At 38.9% G+C, this 18,114-nt stretch overlaps 2 protein-coding genes across 6 annotated transcripts in view; one reads left to right on the forward strand and one right to left on the reverse strand.

Moving 5' to 3' along the window:
* The window catches only part of PLAA (phospholipase A2 activating protein), a 41,078-nt gene extending 37,617 nt beyond the window's left edge, over window positions 1-3,461 (reverse strand). For both annotated transcript variants that reach the window (XM_060609622.3, XM_060609621.3), the window contains exon 1: window positions 2,873-3,461. In XM_060609622.3, coding sequence (XP_060465605.1) covers window positions 2,873-3,021 — 149 coding nt within the window. In that variant the 5' untranslated portion in view covers window positions 3,022-3,461. The remainder of the gene's footprint in view (window positions 1-2,872) is intronic.
* A 2,011-nt stretch (window positions 3,462-5,472) lies between these two features.
* IFT74 (intraflagellar transport 74) overlaps window positions 5,473-18,114 on the forward strand; it is a 94,987-nt gene continuing 82,345 nt past the window's right edge. For 2 of the 4 annotated variants that reach the window (XM_060609616.3, XM_081790903.1), the window contains exons 1-2: window positions 5,473-5,618; window positions 8,529-8,667. In XM_060609616.3, the coding sequence (XP_060465599.2) occupies window positions 8,548-8,667 (120 nt within the window). In that variant the 5' untranslated portion in view covers window positions 5,473-5,618; window positions 8,529-8,547. Of the gene's footprint in view, window positions 5,619-8,524; window positions 8,668-18,114 lie in introns of all 4 variants that reach the window. The other 2 variants (XM_060609615.3, XM_060609617.3) reach the window with 2 other exon arrangements.

Genomic DNA, 18,114 nt, shown 5'->3' on the forward strand with positions numbered 1-18,114 from the left:
AAAAAATAAAAATAGCAATAAAGCACTTTATACATACACATGGAAGTAACATACAAAAATAAGCAGTTAAAAGAGATAACAATTTTAACTCCAAGAAAAGGAAATGGGGGTTGGGAAGGGAATGGCTCTGATTTCTTAACAAACTCCATAGAACTATTAACTTTGGACACAAAGTGCTGAGTGTTTACAGGAGGGAGAAATCATTTAACCCTTGGCACGGACAGGCAAGAGTTAACACACCACATTAAATGTGAAGTTGCATCTTTCAAATGTGGGTAGTTTTCCAAAGGTAAAACAATAGTTCATGACAGATGAGAAATCCAGTTTAACTTGAAGTGGGCTTAGGGAGGCCTGAAGCAGTCTGAAACAATCACATGTTGACTGGTACAGTTCAATGTACAATCAAAGAATAATGTCTCCATTCTGAAAGGTCTTCAGAAGGCTGAGAGAGCCTCTGGGTTTTCAATGGGCTTTTGTGAAAGACAAGGTATCTGGTTTAGTGCACCTTGAAAGAGAACTATTTTGCTTCCCTAAAACTAAATTAAATTCCATCATTCCCAATCCATCTGTACACTAACTACCTTGATCCAGAATTCTATCAACAATGTACATGGGAAAACAATTTTCATGTCCTATCTGGCTACAAACATTTACAGCACTTCATTACATTTATTAATATACCATACAAATTGTCATACAATTTGACATACAAATTGTCATACAAATACAAATTGACATACAAATTGTCAGGATGTCAGCCTTGAGGACACTTTTATAACAGTAAGGGTACGTTAGACACTTTAGTTGGGATGTAGAAGAGACTCATCACCCAGGGACTATAAAATGCCCTACTCTGAACAGTTGGAAATGAGAGGTAAAACAGTCTTACTTCATAATTACCCACTATCTACTCCTGTGTGTGACACAACGCTGGCTCTCAATCAGCGTTAGCTGAATAAATTCATGAATGATTTTGAAAACAAAACCAAAAACACAACATGAGTTAAAAAGAAAAAAGCACAACACTTTTCAAATAGACGACTTCAGCCTCCAATCCCTGAAGTTCTGATGAATGCAAAAACTCCAGGACCTAGCACAGTCCTACAAAACACGTAAAGCTTAATGACAAGACTCAACTATTACAGCAGCCATCCTTTAGTTACTTCTGACTGCAATGTTTATATCCTGCTGGGTACGTGCTTCTACTGAACTCAATTTTAAAGAGACAAGCTTAATCAGTAATTACACTCAAATACACATAAATTTATGTATTAGCGTTACTAAGTGGTTCGGAATATCACAGAATCGTAGAATTAAAAGAGACCTTCAGAGATTATCTCGTCCAATTCAATATAGGAGTTTGCTCTATAACGTTTCTAGTCTGTCTACCATCATGTACTGGCTGCACTACAACAAAAGCCTCCAAACAGATCTACTTCCACATTTATCCCTTTGCAATCTAATCTCCACCAGCAGCTAGCAGTATTTCTCAACAGGTCAATCAAATCATGCTGCTCCCTGTCTGAAACGCATTGAAGGCTTCTACTTACACTCTTTCTAGAAGCACTCTTACCATAGCATGTGGCTCCAGCCAACTTCTGGCTCCTGACCTCACAGCTCATTCCCTCCCGCACACAGGAACTTGCCTCTTTCTTAATCCAGGGTGTCTATGCTTGACCCTCCTACCATCTACAGATCTCTTTCATTTCAACTCTTCTCATTCCTTGCTCCCATGACTAGGTCCATCTTGGTGTCAGCTTTAATAAACCAAACAAAACTGAAACCCTCATCAGAGAGGCTTCCTTCTTTAACATCACTACATTCAATTCTATACTTGTTTGTTTTTTTTTCACAGTACACATGCCAATGAGCAATTATTTATTTACTTTTTTTTCTGATCCATGAGCCCTCCCAGACTGTAAGAAAGCTCCATAAGAAGAGGGAACTTGTTTTTGTTTTCTTTTTCTTCAGGATCTAAACAAATAGTAGACACTCAACCAAGAGTTAACATCTGAATTTATGCATGGCTACCAAACTCTGAGTGAAACCTATACTAATGGGAGAGTTACTACATAACAAAGTAGATCACCTCAAATTTTCTCTTTCTGAACTGAAATCTGTCTTCCAGGTCATAAATTTCCTGTTACAACCAGCCAAATCAGGACCGACCCCTTGAACTTGATTTGGACTGGAGCTCAACCTTCAGTTTCTTAACTTCTCTTTTTGGTTAACCTGACAACCTTTTGAAGGCAATGGACTTTCTTTCAAGAAAACAGCACATCCTCACATCCATAAAACATACTGAAACTTTCATCCCCTCCATCCGAGCCCACCACAGACCCCAGACTAAGAAACTTATTTGGACAACAAGGAGACGTGCCAAATGCAACTTTCTGCAACGCAATTATCAAAAATTAAATTTGAGGGAAGATTACAGAGTACATTCTAGGGAAAGAAGAGGATTTACTTCAATTACATGTCAGATGTTTTCACAATGTCTAATGGGGGGGGTGCACCTGGCATCAGTAAATTTTCAAACCTGAAAGAAACATGGCAAATCATCGCCCAAAAGATAAGAGCTTCGACCAAGGTCACCCACTCGTTAAGTGGTCAAATTAGGACAAGAATGTACGTCTCTGTAATCCTAAAGCGGTGCTCTTTCCACCTAAATCTCACAGGTTTCTTAACACTGCGCCCAGAGTGCCAGTGCTCTCAGAACTGTGAGGGAGCGCGGACCGGAGGCAAGGCCGGGAACAGTACAAGATAACAGCAGGGGAGGGGCCCTCTTGTCCCACCAGCAATAGGAAGCTTGCAACACTGCCAGGGGTGGGTGGTGGGGACAGGCGGGGACAGACGGACTCGCAGCGCTCACCTGTCTGGGACCCAGAGACGGGTGGTGCGGTCTCGGGACACGGACACAAAGGCCCCCGGCGGATAGAGGCTGCATACCAGGCCCCGCACATCCAGCTCGTGGCCTGGGAGCGAGCAACTCAGCCGGTACCTGGCGGCACCGCTCGCCATGGCCCTCGTCGGTCCGGCACCCGGGGCCCAGGCACCGCGCGAGATCAGTCCGCAGAAGAGGCCAGGAGTACGCCGGGGCGCGGCGGGCGAGGGGCCTGCAGGTGAGGGGCGGCTGAGGACCGGAAGAGCCCTAGAGCCGGTGCGGAAGGGCGACGGGGAAGGGAAACGCCGAACGGGCCGAGTGACACAGCAACCCTGACATGTACACCGGAATTCATCATCTGTCTCAGCCCGCCATGACGCAAAGCGTGTGCGTCCCGACTGCTGAGGGCAAGGCCGAGCTGAAGCTCGTTTCCTTCCCACGCCCTGGACGATCCGCCGAGGAAGAGATAACAGTGCCCGGCCGTTGGGCCCGATCGCCCCAATCCGGATCCTTTTCGAGCCCGCGTCCTTGCCGAGTCCTGGCTGAACAGTTTATTGTAGTACGAGATGCGCGCTGGGACTACAAATCCCACAATGCCACGCGCAGTGGGGCGGGAACCGCAGGCGCGCCGAATCCGGATATTTTAAGATTTGATTTTAGGAGCTGCGCGCTCCCTTGTGGTTGAGAGAAATCGTTCTGAACGTTTTGTCAGGGTAACCCTTTTCCGACTTTTCCAGAGCTTCTGTGGAATCGCCTGAGACTTTTGGAAGTTAAACATTGTTTTTTAATTAAAACGACAGAGTTTGGGACCAAGTTGTAAACAGTCGTTTGCCTTAAATCCTAATACTAAACTGGGTTCTCGGTACTCTAAAAAATTAAAATATCTTACGTGTTAAGCAATTCTCAGATTTAAAACCTTTAACTCAACTGTCACATCTGCATACAAATGACAAATGCTGCGTCCTCCTTCCATGTGTCTGAAGGCACTCAGGGAAAAAAATCTCCATAATGTCAGTTGATTCAGACAATTCTGTGTACCGAGTAGTTGGGCAGAGGTTGTAGGGAAGGAAATAATCTTTTTTCTTTCTACCTTTGTAGGCTTTGCGCGGGGCGTTGCAACAAAAGAGGTTAATAACAGAAAAATTTATTAACATACATATCTCATATATGCAAGGGAGAAACTCAGAAATGAGTACTCAAAGAGGTGGCTAGAGTCTGGACTTACAGAACAAGTTAACAAAGGAACAATATTTACTGAAGAAAAGGACTTTAAGTCTTTAGAAGCAGCAAATTATGGAGAGGCAAAAATATGGGGAACTAACAGTAAATAAAGTCCAGTTAGTAAAATTTGTTATGTGGATTCCTCCTGTATAGTCACTAAAGGACACTACAAATTTGTTGGGCTCAAATGGGAGAATTACATAAAAATATTTTACGAACTTGAAGTGATAATTCAGCCACGTGACATTTCATTTTGTTGCATTCATTTTAAACTACTTGAAGGCAGGACATTCAAAAATAAATATAGTTATAAATAATGTATGCAAGTTGGAAATGCGAAAAACGTTGAAAGTCCAATACTTTCCGTACGTTATGATTATAGTTGCAATCGCATTTAAACTTTCTCTACATAGAAAGACTGGAAGAAAATTCCAAGTTACTTTATTAGAGATGTGGGATTTGAGATGAAGTAGTTTTTTTTTTTTTTTTTTACATTGTGTTTCTTTATTTTTTTTAATTTTTTTTTTTTACCTTTATTTTTGAGAGACATAGAGCAGAAGCAGGGGAGGGGCAGACAGAGAATGAGACACAGAATCCAAAGGAGGCTCCAGGCTCCGTGCTATCAGCACAGAGCCCGACCTGGGGCTGGAACTCACAAGCCATGGGATCGTGACCCGAGCCAAAGGCGGATGCCCAACCGACTGAGCCACCCAGGCACCCCTACATGGTGTTTCTTTACAGATTGATTCTAAAATAGTTATTTTAAGACCACTGTCCATTTAATTCATCCTTCACAAACTTGGATCAAAATAACTTTGAAAGGAAGTTTAAAGATAGGAAGTTTCCACTGAAACGAGGAATAGATGTCACCAGAAACACATCTATACTTAATGTAATGTGTACGTTGCGCAGACCTAACAGGAAGGATAACTACCTCTAATAAGAAGTAAAAAGATAGTATAACGCTGCCTACCACAAGAAACTAAAAACAGTTATTAAAAAGTCTATTACACGATAACACATGTCACATACGAGGTGACATAGCGATATAATAAAACTCGCTAGGAGTAAATGCAGGTCAGGCACACAATCAGAAATGTGGCTTTGATTATAAATACTAACTTAGTTTTCAGACAAAACGTACTTTCCTACTCAAGTCGCCGTTTTCTGTTTCAGAAAAAGAGTGGAGATACTCCGACAACAAAAATGAGATCTCCAATCTCGCGAGAACAGGTTATTCTCGTTCCGTTTGGTGTTACCAGGGGCAGAAGCCGAAGATTGGCCAATCAGGAGGCGGGTCCTCTCTTCGTCCCGCCCCCGTTGCCGGGATACGTAGCCGCGCGTAGCCGCTAGTGGTTAGTTCTGAGGACCCAGGAGAGCGAGGGGAGCTTGCAGTGGCGAAGTGAGCTAACGGTGCTCTGGACGACTGGTGGGCTCCGCCGGGGTGGCGGCCTCGGAAACAGGTTCGAGCGCCCCTCACCGTTACAGCTTTCCTCCTGACACTCCCAGGGAGGTGAGAAATCCCAGGTCCCATCTATCCCTCTCTCAGTCCCTCCGGAGCCGCTTTTCTTACCTTGGAGAAGCTGATCCGCTCCAAACAAAAACAAATCCACACTTTTCGGCACTTAGCCGTTCTCTCAGCCTGTCGCCAGGCCTGGGAAGCCGGACTGCAGGCCGGCAGAGCGTGTGGAGAGATCACCTCAGTCAGTCCCCTGAGGAAACCTGCCGAGGCGAGACCGGAGGGAAGGATCCAAGAGCCTCAAAGAGAAAATCCACCGTGGGCTGAGGGATTTCACTCGAAGCAATAGATGTGTGTCTTTTATTAGCAACTTGCCAGTTGTTGGTATATGTTAAAATGGCTGGTTTAGGGAGGATCCTGGTAGTAATAATTAGCAAGCCGATGTTTTTACATAGTATCTTTAATCTTCACAACAGCTCTTCAGGCCACAGCCCATTGCCACGCATGGGTCTTACAGATGAGGACCCACATCCAGTGGGGCTAACTGTCAGAGCTAAAGTTTGTGTCTCTCATTTTTCTGGAACCAAAGGCTAGGCTCCGTCTCTGATTTGCGTGAATAACTGAGGAGTTAGTGGCCTGTCTGTTAGGAGTGACCGTTCTTTTTATTTTTATTTTATCTCCTGGGACTGATCTAATGCTAGGCTTTCTCCAAGATAGTAAAGCAGTGGTAGAGACAGTCAGGTGGAAATTCTTTTTTTTTTTTTTTTTTTTAATTTTTAAATGTTTATTTACTTTTGACAGAGAGAGACACAGAGTGTGAGCGGGAAAGGGGTAGAGAGAGAGGGAGACCCAGAATCTGAAGCAGGCTCCAGGCTCTGAGCTGTTCCACAGAGCCCGTTGCGGGGCTCAAACTCACAAACCCAGGGATCATGACCTGAGCTGAAGTTGGAGGCTTAACAGACTGAGCCACCCAGGCACCCCTGGAAATTCTGTATGTTGTACATTTTCTTAAAGTTGTCAGGAAAGCTAGAATAATAGACTTAAATTTTACATGGACAACAGCCGTACTTCATTTTCTTGAGCTTCTCCAGTGCGCTTTTTACACATTGAAGGTTTGTGGCAAACCTGTGTCAAGCGAGTCTATAAGTGCCATGTTCCCAACAGCATTTGCTCGCTTCATGTCTGTCACATTTTGGTAATTCTGGAGATATGTCAGACTATGCATTGTTACTATATTTGTAATAGTCATCTGTGATTAGTGATTAGGACTTGCTGAAAGCTTAGATGAAGATGAGGGTTAGCATTTTTTAGCAATAAAGTATTTTTTTCGCTAATGTGTAAATTTACATAAATATAACTGAAACAAAAATGTAATGAAACAATACCCTTCCTATATGCAGTGAACTCTTACATTTAAAAAAAATTTTTGTGTGTGATGTTTATTCAGTTTCGAGAGACAGAGAGCAAGCAGGGGTGGGGCAACGAGAGAGAGGGAGACAAAATCCGAAGCAGGCTCCAGGCTCCAAGCTGTCAGCACAGAGCCTGACGTGGGGCTCGAACTCACGAACTGTGAGATCATGACCTGAGCGGAAGTCAGACGCTTAACCAACTGAGCCACTCAGGTGCCCCTCTTACATTTTTTTTAATGTTTATTTTTGCGAGAGAGAGTGAGTGGAGGAGGGGCAGAGAGGGAGACAGAATCCCAAGTAGGCTCCAAACTGTTAGTATAGAGCCTGACACAGGGCTGGAACTCACAAACCACGAGATCATGATCTGAGCTGAAATCTAGAGTCAGATGCTTAACTGACTGAGCCACTCAGTCACCCTTCTTACATTTTTTACTTCATGTTTAAAGCATATTGGGCAAAACCTACCAACTTGTTTTCACAACCCACTAACAAGTCATGACCTATAATCTGAAAAGTGCTATTCTAAATCATCAGCCAAAACTTTGAATAATATATTCTGATGAGTAAAGGAGGGGGCTGGTAAACTGGGAGAGGATGAGTGAATTGAGGAGTGGGTTTAAAGGGAGATAGAGTGAGAATAAAGATAAGATGGGTATAAAGAGTACCAATGAAATATTTCAGTTGGTATTGAGATGAAACAATTCCAGATGATGACAAGCTCCAGGTCTAGCCATAGCTATGGATGAGTGAAATGGAGTTGAGATGGTTACTAAAATTTAGGTCAGGGAACTGTGACCTAAAATGTTAGATATTGAAGCCAGTATCCCTATGGAAGTCATCCAGGACATTGGTGGGACTGGAGTAGAGAGACTTGAACTAGGTATAAAAGACTTTAGTAAAGATGGGGGGAGAAATCAGGAGGTCCCTAAGATAAAAGGAACCAGGAAAGATCCAAGGCAGTAAGGTTGCATTCCTTGGTCCTCAAAGGAAGATTTGGAAGATTAATGTTTTAAAAGTGACACTGGGGAGCAACAGGAATGCTGTGCACTCCTTTGCTTTGGAATTATGGATTGAGAAGCTAAAACAGCCTTCACTGAAAGTGTTTTGTGGCAAGTTGGGATTCTATTAAGGCAAAAAGTAAAATGAAAGATCTGATAACAGGGTTTAGAATATAAAGGAGTGAATCATCATTTTTCTCTGTGGAAAAAAAATTGGGAGGGAAGAAACGTGCTGGATATGTCAGAAAAGAGAAATTTTAGTAGAGTATGGGAAGAGCTCAAGAGAGATAGGTAATTAGAGAGGCTTACATTTTGGTAAAGAATAGGGAAATGAGGAAGGCATATGTTAAATGATTTCATAGTTCCACTCTAAATTGAACATTACTTTCATATTTGAACAAAATGAAGCCAGTTTAGCCTTGTAGTAGTACCTGGAATGACAATTTGCAAGAAAAGTCATTGTGGATTAAATGTTTGAAGGAAAGCTATGTGGATCTCCAGTGTGTTGCTATAGGAGACATGAAAGGAGAATTGAACTGTTTCTTGTTTCCAAATAGTGGTGAAAGTAAACAAACGATGGCCAGTAATCACAAACCTTCAGCAGCTCGCCCTGTTTCACGAGGTGGAATGGGGTTGACTGGAAGACCTCCTTCTGGAATACGACCCCCATCAGCAAGTATTCGAGTGGCAACTGGAGTAAGTTTCAAACAAATCTGTTTAATTCTCATGCATATGTCCTACTAGAAGTTGGAAAGCCTGTCTATAATAAGAGATTCTTCTTTGTTCTTTCTTTATTCCATCAGCATACTATTACATATGTTTTGGCGTTTTTTGGGGGGATACCTAGAAGTATAAATGTGGGAGGATGTCTGAAAGACATTTTTAAAAATTTATTTATTTTGAGAGAGAGAGTGCGAGTAGGAGAGGAGTAAAGTGAGAGAGAAAGAGAGAATCCCAGGCAGGCTCCACACTGTCAGCACGGAGCCCAGTGTGGGTGCTCGATTTCACAAACCATGAGATCGTGATCGGAACTGAAATCAAGAGTTGGACGCTTAACTGACTGAGCCACCTAGGCCCCCCTAAAAGACATTATTGAGAGAAGATACCTTCTCACACTGATATTCAAATTTATTTTAAAGGTACAATAATTTAAGTGGTATAGCTTATTGGTGCCTGAATTAAATGAAATGGAATAGATGAGAAACAGAATCAAACATATGTAATTAGTGATGAAGGTAACATTTCAAAATAGTTGGAAAAGCATGGAGTATTCAATAGTTTATTCAAGTAATGGGTAAGCCATTTATTTTTAAAAATTGACCCCTCCCTCACACAGAATTCTAGGTATTTTAGAAACTTTATATTTAAAAAATGAAACCATAAATGTTCTAGAAGAAAATACAGGCAAGTATTTCATATAAATTTGATGTGGACTCGGCCTTTGTAAAACAGAAACACCAAGTACTGAGAAGGAAAGTATGTTTATATTTATATATTTGAATTTTTAAAAATTGAAAACACCACAATAAAGTTAAAAGAAAAATGACAAACTGATAAAAATATCTGCAACATATATGTCATAAATAGAGTTGAGAATTGTAAAATGAAAAAACTTTATGAACTGGTAAGAGCTCTTTCTGTAATTAAACACTATGAACCCCATGTTAAATCAAAATTACATGAGATTTCTTTTGGGGAGAGTGGGGAATATCATTGTAAAACTATTCCAGAATTCATTTAGAGCAATAAAAAACAAAAATAAAAGTGTAGTATTCTAATATAAAAATATAAGTAATAAGTAAAACCATATTTTGGTTGCCACAGCAGCCTGGAAACAAACAAACAAACTAGTAAATGTTAATAGCTTAGTGTAAGATGGGGAGTGTCATAAATCAGTAAGAGAAACACCGCATTAGAAAAAATTGGATAAACTTTATAAACTGATAATTCTAAGCAGAGTGATATCCTATAAAAGATAATTGTTACAGTTTCATTATAATAGTGAAAATTTGAAAGCAACTTACCTTGTAACAGGCAAACCTTAAATAAATTATGATATATCTATCCCTATAATTGGCTATTAGGTAGTCATTAAAAATTATTTTCAAAGTATTTGAGGAAAGTATATACCTTTATAATACAGTATTAAATGAAAAAAATAAAAGCAGTGTGGTGCCAGTTGAACATAAAAACGTACATTTATTTACAGAGAAGTAAATGTACCAAAATATTCATATTAATTTTTCTTATGGTTGTAGCAGATGATTTTGACTCCATGTAAGGTGGTTTTGACTCCTTATCTGTGAAGTTTACACAGTAGGCTAATTGCAAACCAGAGATAATACTGGGTCGTCCTGTTTTTAGTTCATAAGAAGGACAATAAATTTTGGAGGGAATAATTTTGTTAAAAATCAGATTTTCTTAAAGTTTTCAGATTTTTCTAGAGTTTCAGCTAATATTACCAGCATCATCAACTTACACTGAAATGATTTTTCTAAAACCTTCATGTACGTGGTACTGAGCTAGTAAGAATTTTTATTTTAGTAAAACTTTATGCTTGTTAATTATAAATTTATAAAAGAGTCTGACACTTATTGGCCGCTTACTCCATGCCAGGTGCTTTACCCATTTAATGTTTGCAGTTTTAAAAATACTGATGCCTGTTGTAAATCATACAAAGGAAAAGTGTCAGAGTTCCCTCCTACCTCAGGTATAACTATTGTTAACAGTGTGACGTATATACCCTTTAAGATTTTTTTCTGTTCATTGACAAACACTAACACACATGCATATAAGATTATATGGTTTTAATATTTTCTAAAATAATGATAATACTCTACACATTTTTATTTATCTTGTCCATTACTTTTAATAATATATTTCCATGTGAATACATATATATAGTAATTCCTTTTAATATGTGCAGTTTTAATTTATATTTCTCTATATTTTCATTTGGTAAAGTTTGCCCAGGAAGAGATGTAGCATTTTCTTCCAAAGATCACTCATGATAACCCTGAACTCATTTCATTTGTATTTGTGGTTGACAGTGTTCCTGTGTCCAACAATATTCTTTGACATGTGTTACTGTTGTTGGCCCCCAGTATAATAACCAAGTAATTCTCAGGATCACTTAAGAACTATGTTAGCTGATAAGATTAGAGACCACCACCTAACAATTAATGATAAGCAAAATGAATGACTATGGTTATATACAATCCCTATCTAAAATGTCTACTACATATTTAATCTACTACTTGACTCTTTGACAGAGAGTGGGGGAAAAAGTAAAGAAAGGAATGGAAGATAAACGAAGGATATTTTGAAACAACCTCAGGTTGTCTCCTACCTTTCTAACTTGTCCATGCTGTATGAACTGACAGAGGACAGTCTTTTGTCCTTTCCTCAGATTGTCTAATGTTATATTGGATTTTACAGACCTGAAGTAGAGAATCATGTAGAGTAATGATATGAATGCTTGCTGAATGACGTCAGCCCTTTGACACTTGGCTATCTCATGATAGAATTTATATGTAATTATAATTTAAAAATGAAAATTTATTTTTTCTGATTTTGAAGGTAGTATATACTTACCACAATAATGCTGAAAACACTGAATTGTAAAAATAACAACATAAAAATGAACTATAATATCACATCATATGGAAATAACCATTGTTATTGTTTCTTATATAATTCTCAGACTTTTTTGTTTTACAAAATGGAATTATAAATACTGTTCTGTAAACTACTTTTTAAAATATACTGTAACTTATTCAACCATTTCCTACGGTCAGATAGGGACAAAAATGTGGATATTTAATTCCTTTCCAGTTTTGAGGTTTTTATATAATGTCTACACATAAAATTAATTTTTTAAAAAATTTTATTTTTCTTGAAATATAGTTAACGTAGAATTTTTTTTTTCCCCCTCAAGTTAGCTAACATACAGTGTAGTCTTCACTTCAGGAGTAGATTCCCATGATTCATCATTTACATACAACACCCAGTGCTCATTCCATCAAGTGCCCTCCTCAATGCCCATTACCCATTTCCCCCACCCTCCATCCCCTACCTAGCCCCATCAACCCTCAGTTGTTCTCTGTATTTAAGAGTCTCTTATGGTTTGTCTCTCTCTCTGTATATTATTTTTCCTTCCCTTCCCTTCCTCTATGGTTATCTGTTAAGTTTCTCAAATTCCACATTTGAGAGAAATCATAGATACCTGTCTTTCTCTGACTGACTTATTTCACTTAGCATAATATGTTCTGGTTCTATCCATGTCATTACAAATGGCAAGACTTCATTCTTTTCATTGCTGAGTATTATTCCATTGTATACATATATACCACATCTTTATCCATTCATCAGTTGATGAACACTTGGGCCCTTTCCATAATTTGGATATTGTTGCTAGTGCTGCTGTAAACATTGGGTTGCATGTGCCCCTTTGAATCAGCACTCCTGTATCCTTTGGATAAATAGCGCAATTGCTGGGTTGTAGGTTAGTTCTATTTTTAATTTTTTGAGTAACCTCCACACAGTTTTCTAGAGTGGCTGCACTAGTTTGCATTCCCACCAACAGTGCAAGAGGGTTCCCTTTTCTCCACATCCTCACCAACATCTCTTGTTTCCTGAGCTGTTAATTTAGGCCACTCTTACTCATGTGAGGTGATACCTCAGTGTAGTTTTGATTTGTATTTCCCTGATGATTAATGATGTTGAGCACCTTGTCATGTGTCTGTTGGCCATCTGGATGTCTTTTTTGGAAAGTGTGTATTCATATCTTCCCACTTCTTTACTGGATTATGTGTTTTTTAGGTGTTGAGTTTGGTAGGTTCTTTATAGATTTTTGATACTAACGCTTTATATGATATGTCATTTGCGAGTATCTCCTCCCATTCCATCGGTTGTCTTTTAGTTTTGTTGATTATTTCCTTTGCTGTGCAGTTTTTTATCTTGATGAGGTCCCAATAGTTCATTTTTGCTTTTATTTCCCTTGCCTTCAGAGACATGTCAAGTAAGAAGTTGCAGCCGAGATCAAAGAGGTTGCTGCCTGTTTTCTCCTCTAGGATTTTGATGATTTCCTGTCTCACATTTAAGTCTTTCATCCATTTTGCATTTACTGTTGTGTATAGTGTAAAAAAGTGGTCCAGTTTCATTTTTCTGCATGTTGCTGTCCAGTTCTCCCAGCACCGTTTGCTAAAGAGACTGTCTTTTTTTCCATTGGATACTCTTTTCTGCTTTGTCGAAGATTAGTTGGCTATGTATTTGTGGGTCCATTTCTGAGTTCTCTATTCTATTTCATTGCTCTATGTGTCTGTGTTTGTGCCAGTACCATACTGTCTTGATGATTACAGCTTTGTAGAAGGGGCTAAAGTCTGGGATTGTGATGCCTCCGATTTGGTTTTCTTTTTCAACATTACTTTGGCTATTCGTGGTCTTTTGTGGTTCCATACAAATTTTAGGATTTTTTGTTCTAGCTCTGTGAAGAATGCCGGTGCTATTTTGATTGGGATTGCATTGAATGTGTAGATTTCTTTGGGTAGTATCAACAGTTTAACAATATTTGTTCTGCCAATCCATGCACATGGAATGTTTTTCTATTTCTTTGTGTCTTCTTCAATTGCTTTCATAAGCTTTCTATAGTGAAATTTTCAGCATACAGATCTTTTACCTCTTTGGTTAAGTTTATTCCTAGGTATTTTATCGTTCTTGATGCAGTTGTAAATGGGATTGATACCTTGATACCTTGGGATTGATACCTTGATCTCTTTGTGTTGCTTCATTATTGGTGAATAGAAATGTGACTGATGTCTGTACATTGATTTTATATCCTGCAACTTTGATGAATTCATGTATCAGCTTTAGCAATTTTTTGGTGGAGTCTTTTGGGTTTTCCATGTAGAGTATCATGCCATCTGTGAGAAGTAAAAGTTTGAGTTCTTTGCCAATTTGGATGCCTTTTATTTCATTTTGTTGTCTTATTTGCTGAGGCTAGGACTTCTAATACTATGTTAAACAACAGTGGTGAGAATGGACATCTCTGTCGTGTTCCTAATTCAGTGGGAAAGCTCTTAGTTTTTTCCCATTGAGGATATTAGCTGTGGGCCTTTCACATATGGATTTTATGACATTAAGGTATGTTCCCTCTATCCCAACTTTCTTGAGGGTTTTTATTAAGAAAGGATGCTGTATTTTGTCAAATGCTTTTTCTGCATCTATTGCTAGGATCATATGGTTCTTATCCTTTCTTCTATTAATGTGATATATCACGTTTGATTTGCAAATATTGAACCAGCCCTGCAGTCCAGGAATGAATCCCACTTGATCATGGTGAATAATTCTTTTAATATACTGTTGAATTCGATTTGCTAGTATTTTGTTGAGAATTTTTGCATCCATGTTCATCAGGTATATTGGCCTGTAATTATCCTTTTCAGTCGGGTCCTTGTCTGGTGTGGGAATCAAGGTAATGCTGGCTTCATAGAATTGAGTCTGGAAGTTTCCCTTCCATTTCTGTTTTTTGGAATAGGTTGAGAAGAATAGGTATTAACTTTACTTTAAATGGCTGGTAGAATTCCCCTGGGAAGCCATCTGACCAGGACTCATGTTTTTGGGAGATATTTTGATAACTGATTCAATTTTGTCGCTGATTATGGGTCTGTTTAAATTTTCTGTTTGTTCCTGTTTGAGTTTTGGCAGTGTGTAAGTGTCTAGGGATTTGTCCATTTCTTCCAGATTGTCCAGTTCGTTGGCATATAATTTTTCATAGTATTCTCTAATAATTGTTTGTATTTCTGTGGTGTTGGTTATGATCTGTCCTCTTTCATTTGTGATTTTATCTATTTGGGTCCTCTCTTTTCTTTTTGATTCATCTGGCTATTCATTGATCTGTTCTATATTCATTGATCTGTTCTGTGTTACTGGATTCTATATTTTTTATTTCTGCTCTAATCTTTGTTATTTCTTTTCTTCTGCGGGCTTTGGGCTTTCTTTGCCACGGCCTTTCTAGTTCCTTTGGGTGCGAGTTTAGATTGTGTATTTGGGACTTTTCTTGATTCTTGAGATAGGCCTGAATTGCAATATATTTTCCTCCTAGGACTGCCTTTGCTGCATCCCAAAGGGTTTGGACGGTCATTTTTTCATTTTCATTTGCTTTCATATATTTTTTAATTTCTTTAATTTCCTGGTTGGCCCGTTCATTCTTTAGTAGGATGTTGTTTAACCTCCATGTATTTGGGGGACTTTCCAAATTTTTCCTTGTGGTTGATTTCAAGTTTCCTAGTGTTGTGATCTAAAAATATGCATGGTATGTATGATCTTAGTCATTTTATATTTGTTGAGGGCTGTTTGGTGACCCTGTATGTTATCTATTTTGGAAAATGTTTCATGTGTACTCGAGAAGAATGTGTATTCTGTTGCTTTGGGAGGAAAAGTTCTGAATGTATCTGTTAAGTCCATCTGTTCCAATTGTAAGGGTTAAATTGTAGTGTAGGGCTAACCTGTAGCCTTAAGAAATAACAGCTTTGTTTTAACACTGTAGATTAAGAGATAACAGCCTTGTCCTATCAATCAAGGGAACAAAAGTTCAAGGAAAATAAATTGGATTAGTGTTTGATTGGATTGGGGCAAGGGAAATGTCTGAACTGTTTCCACCCCCATCTGGGAACTATTTCTTTGTTTTGTTCCCAGGTGATGATAAGACGATGCGGTCTATGTGGTCAGCTGTAAAAACTCGGTACCCCGGCTGTTAGAGATTCACTCTGGTCTAGAGTGTCAGTCCTGATCGTTTGGCCTTGCCTCTCATTGCAATAAACTTTGTTGTGACTGTCACTGGTGCCCATAGCATTCTGTTTCAGGAGTTGTGTGTATGCAACACAATGTGTCATTCAAAGCCGTTGTTTCCTTATTGATTTTCTGCCTAGATGATCTGTCTATTGTTGTAAGTGGAGTATTAAAGTCCCCTACAATCATGTTATTATTGTGTATAAATTTATTTATGTTTGTGATTAATTGATTTATATTATTTGGGTACTTCGGCATTGGGGACATAAACATTTATAATTGTTAGCTCTTCTTGATGGATAGACCTCTTTTGATATAATGCCCTTCTTCATCTCTTGTTACAGACTTTGTTTTAAAATCTAGTTTGTCTGATATAACTATGGCTACTCTGGCTTTCTTTTGATGCCCAGTAGCATGATAGATGGATTTCCTCATTTTCAACCTGCAGATGTCCTCAGGTTTAAGATGAGTCTCTTGTAAGTAGCATATAGATGAGTCTTATTTTTTTATCCATTCTGATACCCTGTATCTTTTGATTGGAGTATTTAATCCATTTACATTTAGACTGATTATTGAAAGATACGGATTTAGTGTCATTGTGTTATCTGTAGGTTTCAAGCTTGTGGTGATGCCTCTGGTCTTTTGTAATCTTTACTGCTTTCCACTCACAGAGTCCCTCTTAGGATCTCCTGCAGGGCTGGTTTAGTGGTCAGGAACACCTTTAGTTTTTGTTTGTCTGGAATAGCCTTTATCTCTTCTTCTATTCTGAAAGACAGCCTTGCTGGATAAAGGATTCTTGGCTGCATATTTTTCCTCTTCAGCACATTGAGTATTTATTTCCTGCCACTCCCTTCTGGCCTGCCAAGTTTCAGTGGACAGGTCTGCAACTACCCTTATGTGTCTACCCTTGGTGGTTAATGCTTGTTTGTCCCTAGCTGCTTTCAGTATTCTCTCTTTATCTTTGTATTTTGCCAGTTTCACTATATGTCATGGTGTTGATCTGTTTTTGTTGATTTTGAAGGGAGTTCTCTGTGACTCCTAGACTTGGATGTCTGTTTCCTTCCCCAGATTAGGGAAGTTTTCAGGTGTAATTTGTTCAAATAAACCTTCTGCCCCTTTCTCTCTCTCCTTCTTCTTCTGGAAGTCCTATTATATGGATGTTATTTCATTTCATTGACTCACTTAAGTCTCTAATTCTCCCCTTGTGGTCTCATAATTTCTTTTCCCTCTTTTTTCAGCTTAATCATTTTCCATAATTTTACCTTCACTTCTTCTCTCCTCTGCTTCTTCCATTTTTGCTGTCACTGTATCTAGTTTATTTTGCATCTCAGTTATTTCTTAATTCATTGTGACTATTTCTTACGTTTTTGATGTCTGCAGCAATAGATTCTCTGCTGTCTTCTATGCTTTTTTCAAGCCCAGCTATTAGTCTTATGACTTACTTTAAACTGTTGTTCAGATATATTGTTTGTATCTGTTAAGAGCAATTCTCTGGCTGTCATTTCTTCCTGGGTTGTCTTTTGAAGAGAATTCTCCTGTTTCAACATTTTGGCTACATTTCTGGCTTTTATGTGTTTTAACAGCTTGTTATGTCTTCCATCTGCAAGTTACTACTATATTAAAGAGGGATAATACACTGGCCAGGGCCAGGCACTTCAGGAAGTGTTTTTGGAGTGTGTTGCGTGCACTCTTGTGTTGTGTATTTGGCTGCTGTACCCACTGGTCAGTCTTCTACAAAGCTCCTCCTTACTTGTGGTGGTGGATTGTTTGGACCTTCCACCAAGTGTGCTTTGATTTGTTCGTTGAAGTAACTCTGGAAGAAAGGAAAAGGTGGGGAACCTGATCCCATAGAAAGTGAAAAATGAAAGAGGTGAAAAAAAAAGACCAAATAGAGAATCAAAGAAACTATAAGGCTTAATCCAGAGAGAGAGGAAGGAAAATAAAGATGGAGCTTTATAAAAAGTGTAAAAAGAATAAAAATGCCTGAAAAAAATACATACATATATATATGTATATATAATAAGAATTGACCAAAAATCAAATCAGAAACTATGATCCTGATTCCAAAGGAAAAAAGAGGGTAGAAAGAAAAAAGAGAGGAAAAAAAAAAAGAAAAACAGACTAACATACAAAACCACAAGACAGTTGTCTGTTGGTGTCTGGGACCAGTGGCTGTGCTCGTCTGGAGGAGGGACTGTCTGGTTCAGTCAGTGTCATTCCCACTCCAGTAGATGAGCAGTTGCTAGATTGCTAGACACGAGGGGCGGGTCTGGTGTAAACCAGTCCCGCCTCCACTGGGGGCAACTGTTCTGTTCCCTCAATCCCCACTGTGTTGGTGATGAGGAGAAAAATGGC

The sequence above is a fragment of the Panthera onca genome, chromosome D4, assembly GCF_046562875.1.
Source record: "Panthera onca isolate mPanOnc1 chromosome D4, mPanOnc1 haplotype 2, whole genome shotgun sequence".
Taxonomy (NCBI): Eukaryota; Metazoa; Chordata; class Mammalia; order Carnivora; family Felidae; genus Panthera; species Panthera onca.